An 8,830-nucleotide genomic window follows, 5' to 3' on the forward strand; every position below is an offset into this window, starting at 1 on the left:
CGCCGCAGTCGCGGAGACGGAGGATGCATTGCAGCGCGCTCGCCGAGTCGAGGAGCTGCCCACGGCGGTCGACGAGGGTTAGGTATGTCATGTGCTTTGCATTTCTGCCCTTTCGTCGCTGTGGCTTATGATTCTGTGTTTCCACAAACTCCGAAATGCTCAGAGGATTTGATCGAAACAAGTATTCTGATTTCAATCCACAGCCTTACAAGAGAGATTGGGGAATAAAAGGCGGAATTCTTAAGCGGCAGTGTAATAAACAAGTTCGGATTTAATTTACGAGTACCAATTAATGGACCAACGAGTTCCCAAATGGAATAGGATGCTTCATGCTTGAAAACTGCTAGGGAGTAGTAGCTATAAACAAGCAATGTTTACAAACTGAAAACGAAAATTACTAGAAGTTGCAGTTTACAGACGATCAATCACAATGCAGTTAAGCAAGCCACCTGCCACCCAACTTTATCTAAGCAAGATGTAATAGTAACATGGTAGGCGTTTCCTTTTCACCGTCCAGAAAAGATGGTTGCTTGTGACATCCCATTCCCATCGGTATAGCCAGAAGACTGGAAGGAACTCTCCGCGTTGCTTACTCCTGAAATCATCGACTGGAACTGCTTTGGCATTTCGGTATTCATGGAGTACTTGCGTCGAGGGGTCCCGGAAGTAGACTGCTTGTCGGTTGAAACCGCCGGCAACCACGTTTTGAGCCTTGAAACAACCTCTGTCATGGTGGGCCTGTCGATGGCTGCGTTTTCGACGCAGTTCAGGGCAAGGTCCACCGCACCCTGCAGGGAACTGGCATCATACTGATCCAGCAGCCTCTTGTCTACGACATCGTGAATGCTGCCTTTAGCTATCTTTTGCCGCACCCAATTCGGTAGGTGGACGGTTTGAGGGTCCATAAATACTGGGGATTGGCCGGTGATGATCTCCAAGAGCACGATTCCGAAGCTGTAAACATCTGTCTTGACAGTGAGTTGGAAAGTTGCATGGTACTCAGGGTCGAGGTAGCCAAGAGTGCCAGCAGCAACAGTAGATATGTGTGTGTGAGCATCGTTGAAAGCCCGTGAAAGCCCAAAATCAGATATTACCCCCACCAGATTCTTGTCCAGAAGGATGTTTGGGGTCTTCACATCTCTGTGCACTATTGATGGGGTGCATGACTCGTGTAGATACTCCAGTCCTGTAGTTTATTGGAACTCATACTTTAAGAATACACACATACGTACACGACCTAAAGGTAAACACATAATTGAAATATGGACCTTGTGCAGCATCAAGGGCAATATAAAGTCGCTGTTCCCAAGTCAAACTATAATCATCTCCTGCAATCAAGATGTACCAAATTAATGTAAGGGCCATCTGATACGTTCATGTTAGCATAAATTCCAGTTTTGTAGTCCTTGTACATATTTTCTTGGATCGACTCTTTGCACATATTTAAGCTAACTAATGATGGTTACACACACAAATGATTAACCTTATTATCAATTGCCATGTTAAGATCTAAGATCTCCATAAACAGGCACTTTGATATCGCTGCTTTTCATTCTGTTATCAGAGCATTTTTATACAGTTCCAATTGACAAACAGGCCAAGATATTGGGATTATTCTTTTGGCATATATCTCTCTTTATTTTTCCTTACTGGCTTTTGAAAGATGTACATGTTTCTAATTTGTGACTATCATGCCATGGTTGACTTAATAATTTAATTGTGCTAGCCCCAATTTGTTAACCAAATATCTATGACCATGTCATGGTTCAGACTTTGAGAATATGCAGCTCTAAGAATGCAGCTATGGTTGCCTCACTTGTTAGTCCATTATATTTACATAGTAAATTATGTCTACCAACTCAACTGTATTGACTAGCAGCAGTAATAACAGTTTAGGCAATCAAACTATACCTTTAAGGCTTCAAGAAAATTCAGTTTTTGAAAATCCTGACTGCAGTACCGTGTCAAAGCCAGAATAGTTTGGTTTTAGAATTTTTTTTATACTTATGACTAGGTCCTGTCAAAATTTATTTTTATACTGTGAAGCACAATATATTTGTAAAATTTGAGAAGTAGGTGATTCCCAAGTTCTTAACCAAAGCTGTTGGCATTTGGGTCTCCATGTAGTTGTTGGATTCAAGAAGTAAAACCCTGAATTGGTCAACTTGCTTTTTAGATTGAACAGGTTTAGGTTGGATTGAACATTCAATTTTATCTAGTTAAAGTACAAATGCCTCTGTAGAAATCGAATGCAAGTTAGTGATAATAACAAACTGCAAGTTGGATTTATTAAACCTAAGTCAATTATGGTTGATAGATACATTTAGAAAAGTTAAGAGAGAAACCTCCTTTTAGAAGCTGTTGAAGATTTCCTCTGGGCATGAAATCATAAACGAGTGCAAGGCATTTCTTGTTCTGGCAATATCCTTGCAAAGTCACGAGATTCTTGTGATGAACTTTGGACAACGTTTGCACCTGCGGCAATAGATATAGTTACCAAACATCCTAGAGCTGAAGCCAGTTGCGTCATTTTATTCAATACATAATGTGGAAATGGTTTTAGATGTCGTGCAGACTTATAGTTTACTTCTGGATGACTTGTAACAAACGTTGGAATAATTGAGGCTGTATGCATCTAGTATGATGCAGAGGATGGCGGTAATAAAAGCTTCCAGTTTCAGAAAAAAACGTTTTTATTGAAGAATGTCATGTTGTGGCCTAGTTGGTTTTGTGTTGTACCTCAGGGAGGAAGTCTGTTGACTCTGCTATTGATGTCTCCATAAGCACCTTGACAGCTACCTCATCACCATTTTCCAGTGTGCCATGATAAACCATACCAAAACCTCCTTTTCCGATGATTGATTGAAAGTTGTTAGTTATGAGTTTCAGCTCTGCGTATGTGAACCGTCTGATATCAATATGTAGGGGAGTTTCCTCTTCATACATAGCATAATCTTCATCGTCTCCTGACTTCCCTGCAGAGTCAAGAAGTTGTGTTTAACATGAAAGTTTAGGTACGAAGCTGCTCTCTTATGTTTGCCACCTATTGCATTGATGAAAGGAAAATTTAGAGCATATAATTTTGTTATACCTTTCCAGTATAACTTCCAGAGTATGCCCATCACTACTAGGAGGGATACCAGTACCACAGGAACTATCACTGCAATGAGCACAGTAGATGTCTTCTTCTTCTTATTTGAACAGTACGTATCTTTGACTTTTGAGCATATGGGATTGCCTTCTAATCTAGGGGCACAATTCGACAACATATAGAAAAATGAACTCATAAGATGTTGGTGTGGTAGGCCAAAAGTATGACACTAACTAAACTGTGGCCAGAGGAAGTCAAACTTGCGTAACTCTAGTCTGGTAAAGTGTGGCATATTTGTTATATGTGCAAAGACTGTTGCTAAACCTTGAATTTCTTCTATGAGACTCAACCCTGTTTCTTTGCAGTTTTGTTTTTTGGTTTTATCTTTTTTTTATGTAGTACTCCCTCCGATCCATATTACTTGTCGCTCAAATGGATGTATCTACATGTATTTCTGTGCTAGATACATTCTTTTGAGCGCAAGTAATATGGATCGGAGGGAGTAATAAATTGTGCAACATTCAGTTAAAACAAAAGGAATTACGCAACAGAGCATGCAAACCTTAAGTCAAGCAGACCAGCCTGAGATCTTTGAAGAATAGAATCCGGGATTGGCCCATCAAGCTGGTTATATGACAAATCGCTGTAAAATAATAGTTAAAACCATTCTCTAAAACTTGTATCATCAACCAAATATTATAATCAGCACAGAGACTTACAGAACTTTGAGTGACTTTATTTGGTAGTCTGGAATAGCTCCTGTCAAATTGTTGTGTGATAAATCCCTACATATATTATGTGCTTAGGTCACAAGGATGTCAAAATAATAACATTTAGCCCATTGATATTTTGTGGTAGGCACGACTTACAAGTTTTCCAGTGATACCATGTTCATGAATGATATGACTAATCCACCTTTCAGTCCGCTGGTAGACAGATTTCTGCAAAACAACTCATTTTAATACAGGTCTATTAATTTAGTGATAGCATCCAGCTAACTTGTTTTTTAAAGATTATTAAAGTATCATTCTGTGGTTTACACTAAATTACATATGTTTTCAAGATTTCAACCTCTGTTTTTGAGTCGCCGACTAATCGCCGATTAGTCGCCGACTAATCGCCAAGTCGTCGCGGCGTGGCTGGCTCGCGCAGGCGACTTGACTCAGGGAGCAAGTCGCGCGACTCGCCGGCGACTTGGTGGGATTAGTCGCGTGACTCGCTGGCTCGCTGGCTCGCGTGGCTTGCTGCTGCTGTATATGTGATCATTTGGGGACTGGGGAAGGAGGAGGACCGAAGGAAAGAGAGCGCGGGGTGGGCTCTATATGTGCTCTGCTTAGATGTAATATATTTTCTCTGCTGTATATGTGCTCTGCTCCTGCTGTATATCTATGTGCTCTGCTGCTCTATGTACTGTTGTGCCATGGCGACTTGGGGCGACTAATCAAGCCAAGTCGCTGACTCAAGCCAGCAAGCCACTAGCCGCAGCCTCGGCGACTTGGCTTGACTCGGCGACTCAAAAACCTTGATTTCAACTAAATTAACTGTGTCTTCAAGATATTAGCCAGTAAGATATGTGACTGAGTGTCTCTTGCTAATGTAATGCGCTTCAAAGGTTAAAAATATTGAATTGTGATATTTAGGTTCCAAAATGTAAATATGGGACAGTCCTGGTTATTTTCTTACACTGCGACAATCCTCGGATTCTGGTTGCTCTTAGAGTAGTCGCAAGTTAAACCTTCCCAGGAATACTCTCTTGGGGAGCATGGATCTCCGTTCCAGTTTATTCGTGCCAAATTGTAGTGTTTCTTGACTTCTTTCATGTAATTGACTACAGCACCGAAAAGACAATGGAAACAAATATGAGCAGAATAAAGAAAGCTGTATATGTTGCCTATGGGCGCTCATATATGTATTAAAAAGAATGTAAACAATTACTCCCTCTGTAAAGAAATGTAAGAGCGTTTAGGTCACTAATTTATAGTGATCTAAACGCTCTTATATTTCTTTACGGAGGGAGTACTTAACTAGTTGCAAAGTTATTATGTGCAATTTTTATCTATTTAACAGAAGTGAATAAACTGAATGAGGATCATGTGAATCTGCCACATATACATGCTTGTATTATGCACATGCAGGGTAATACATTGAACTCACCATCGTCGGAGTCAGTGGTGAAGTTATCCATCCGAACGAGCGAGTACACCTCAAACGCATTGATGAGCGGAGGGAGCCTCGACCTGCGTGTCTTGTTGAGGAGGAAGGTCGCGGTAGGGTTGTACAAGAACCGCCCACTCTGGTGCATGCTGTCCACCTGGAATCGTGACGGCGAGAAGTCCGGGAATAGTAATTCATTGTCGCTGTAGATGTCGAACCTCCTGCTTGGGTTGCTGCTGTTGATCTCAGCAAAGTGGAAGATGGGAAGAAGCTGCAGGTTCTTGGCGTCCAGGTTGGAACCCACTCCCACGTTGATCTGAAAGAAAGAGTAGTTTGTGTCTAGGGTTGTAGCCCCCTGGAGGATGCCCTCTGGTACCTGGAAGGCGTTGTCGCCGGGTAGACTCCTCACTTGACCGCTAGTGTTTAGGGTCATCCAGGGGTAGGTGTTATAGAAAAAAGACCAGGCCTCCCAGAACCGGTCGTAGGGGTCCAATGGATATCTTCATCGCACACAAAGCATTAGTTTTTGTTAGAAGTGATTGCAGGTTTCAGGAAACAGATTAAGGAGCAAACGCTTTGCCGAGCTAGCCAACCGAATTCAAAACCATTGTCAAGCATAATTAAGATCAAATCCAAAATCATTATGGATGCCAGCTGTATCTTACCTTGTGAGAAATTCAGTGGTGTTACCAAATCTGATCCGCTTAAAGTAGCTGATTGACACCGAAGAATTCACAAAAGGGTACATCAGATCTTGAAGTGGCCTCAGCTCCAATGAAGACACGAACGGAGTCCCTGTACCGAAGTTTATCAGACAGACCGACAGGTTGTTGGCCGGAGCAACGGTGAGCACCTCCTTCCATACCGCCTGATCCCAGTTTGTCAAGTTCACAGCCTCCCAGAAATTGACGCCTATATGTAGCCCGAATAAAAACGTTGACCCATCCATAGTCCTGTTCAACCCATCGTAGTTGCCGTAGGTAAATGTGGCCCTCAGCATATACTTCTTGCCGGTGATGGATGGCAGTGTATAGCAATTTCGTGAGCCGTTAGGGAAGCTCCTGAGGGTTTTCTGTTGCTCATTCCCTGCACCAGCCATGGACTCTGCTGAAATATCGTGGCTCAAACCGCCCTCAACAAATCCACCGTCAGAATGGAACTCTAGTCCTAGTGCGCTATCGTTGTAGGCGCTGCTATTTGTCCATCCACAGTCGATGCTTACAAACCCTGCGTGATGGAGAGAGTATGTATCAGTTTCATCTGTTTCAAGTTTAAGAATGTCGTGACATGTGCAACCAGGTATTTGGCAGCTAAGAATTTGTTGAAATGTAAGATTTCAGAGTGGAACCTCTGAACTTTTGCAAGCTAAAGTAAACTGAACTTTTTGGCATGCAGATGGAGCAGAGCTCAAAGAGGTGCATGGTGTAGAACAGTAGGTACGGAGTACAAGGGAAAGGCTGGGAGTATTGCATTACCAGCGGTTGTAGACTGGCCATGGACTTGAATCATGGTGACCAGGATGAGCAGCAGCGCCAGGATCCATGTAAACTCCATGCTCGCCGAGGAACTGAAGCTGGTCGCCATGGTTCTCTCTCGCAATTTTTTGGAAGCAAGAAACAACCGTCCGGTACAAAGGACTTGTGCAACTATATAGCAAGGAAAACACCAAACGCGGTGTACTGTTTTTATCTTAAAATGGTTTGTTGGGGGATTTGAGTTTTTAGTTTGACTTGGGCTTGGCTTTCAATCTAACAGATGTATAGAAAACAAAATATTTTGCTCATCAGTAGGTAAACCTTGTGGTGAAAGAAATGGATGCAACTTGGCATGGAGGATAGGCTGCACGCCAAATGTCGCGGTGCTCTGCAATCTTCTGTATGCGGCCAAGTAACTGCTCGTCAGCCTGATAGCCAAGTCCCAACCCGGGCACAATTGTTTGCTTGGGCGGGCGAATCGTGCTTGCGGATCGCCCATATCTAAAGCCGCGGACGTTGATGGTTCTCTGAACCAGTCTGGTGTGCCAGATAAAACTACTGCTGCGACCTGCAATCATCAGATAAAAGAAGAACAAGTTGCAGCGAGCCCGACCGATTCGCCAGGGTGATATAAGAACGACCGGGTGTGAGCTTGGAGGACGCATGTCCGCCGGCCGGTCGGTCTCGAATGTCAATAGGATTCTTATTATTTTTATATTATACTACCATGATGAATATCGAGTTTCACCAGCACGTACGTGGAGGATGGCACTTGGTCGCGCGTCGAATTGACACAAACAAAGGGCAGGGCAGGTAGAAGTAGAATTCATGAGCGAGCGGCGACTGTACATTTGGGATTTGAACCTGGTTTCAATCTAGTTTGGGGTAGGTGCCCCTGTCCCGCTTACGTCGAGAAGCGCGTCAACCGTCAACCAACTCTGCGCGTTAGCGCAGCGCGCGCAAAGGTTTTCGACAAGGGCCCTGTTTGGATCCGTTAGTTTGGGTTAGTTTGGATTCAACTAACCTAAAAATATCGAAATAGGAGGGTTAGTTTGGGTTAGATGCATCTAATCCATCTAAAAAACTAACCCACCAAGAGGTGCTTATATGGATTAGTTCTTCTTGGGACCACTGAGAACACATTTTTTTCTCCCGCTCTTCCCGCAGCAGACCCCTCCCCACTTCCTCAAAGCTTCTCGTCTTCTCCCTCCCTCCCTTTCGCACCGTCCATGAAGGCGCCTCGCTGTATTCGCGCTCCCGTCCGCCGCCGGTAGGCAGCCCCGCCCTATTCTCCCGTTCCAACCCCCTCATCTCCCCGCGGCCCGTCCGCCCGCCGGTAAGCAGTTGCGGCTCCTTGGCGGCATGTCCCCGTCGGCCTCGGCCAGCGCGTCTCCTTGCGTAGGGACGGCGGATTCGGCCGGCGGGCTGCGCGATAAGCCAGCGCGGCTCCTTGCCGGGCACGGCCCCGTCTGGGCCCAGCGCAGCTCTCGGCCATGACTCGCCCAAAGTAGCGAAATGTTGAGAAAGAGCATATTTATTGTCAATCTAACCCCGCCATTCAAACACCACTTTGGTTAGAGTTAGTTCATGGTTAGTTTAGCGTTAGAATCTAACACTAACCTGTAGGCACCGGTGCTTCAGAAAAGCCCGGTTTATTTTTCTAAGCATCTCTCTAAGCACCTCCCATTGTACAAGGGCTAACCTTTTTTTTGAGGGATGAACAAAAATTTTATTCATCAAAAACCACAGTTTGTGGGATACATGCTGGGTCGTGGGGGTGTAAAAGCCACACATGGCGTCCCTGAGCTAAACTAAGAGAATATTTGGCTAAACTATACGCATCGTTACACTAGTGTAGAACCGGGCTTTAGCGCCGGTTCGTAAGGGCCTTTAGTGCCGGTTCTACAACCGGCACTAAAGAGTGGAGACTAAAGCCCCCCCCCCCCTTAGTACAGGTTCGTCACGAACCGACGCTAAAGTGCCAACACGTGGCACGGGCCAGGCCCGGGTGCTGGTAGACCATTAGTACCGGTTGGTAACACCAACCGGTACTAAATGTTTGGGGGGGGAGGGGGAGAGGGGTTGGTTTTATTTTCCATTTAATTCTTTT

The 8,830-nt window shown here is 44.4% G+C and overlaps 1 protein-coding gene and 1 long non-coding RNA gene across 2 annotated transcripts; one reads left to right on the plus strand and one right to left on the minus strand.

The window, feature by feature from the left end:
* On the plus strand, window positions 1-6,992 carry LOC119277341. Its single transcript, XR_005137031.1, has 2 exons — window positions 1-82; window positions 6,641-6,992. It is a non-coding gene; the product is annotated as an uncharacterized LOC119277341 (long non-coding RNA).
* LOC119277340 (probable LRR receptor-like serine/threonine-protein kinase At1g51810) lies at window positions 172-6,845 on the minus strand. Its single transcript, XM_037558614.1, has 12 exons — window positions 6,721-6,845; window positions 5,911-6,472; window positions 5,246-5,745; window positions 4,775-4,919; window positions 3,961-4,032; window positions 3,811-3,876; window positions 3,654-3,734; window positions 3,092-3,246; window positions 2,740-2,975; window positions 2,346-2,475; window positions 1,269-1,328; window positions 172-1,186 (listed from the first exon to the last, which is right to left on the minus strand). Exons 1-12 carry the CDS (start codon window positions 6,827-6,829, stop codon window positions 507-509), a joined length of 2,796 nt encoding a protein of 931 aa, XP_037414511.1. The 5' UTR covers window positions 6,830-6,845; the 3' UTR covers window positions 172-506.
* Window positions 6,993-8,830: the final 1,838 nt, after the last annotated feature.

The sequence above is a fragment of the Triticum dicoccoides genome, chromosome 3B (genome assembly GCF_002162155.2).
Source record: "Triticum dicoccoides isolate Atlit2015 ecotype Zavitan chromosome 3B, WEW_v2.0, whole genome shotgun sequence".
NCBI lineage: Eukaryota > Viridiplantae > Streptophyta > Magnoliopsida > Poales > Poaceae > Triticum > Triticum dicoccoides.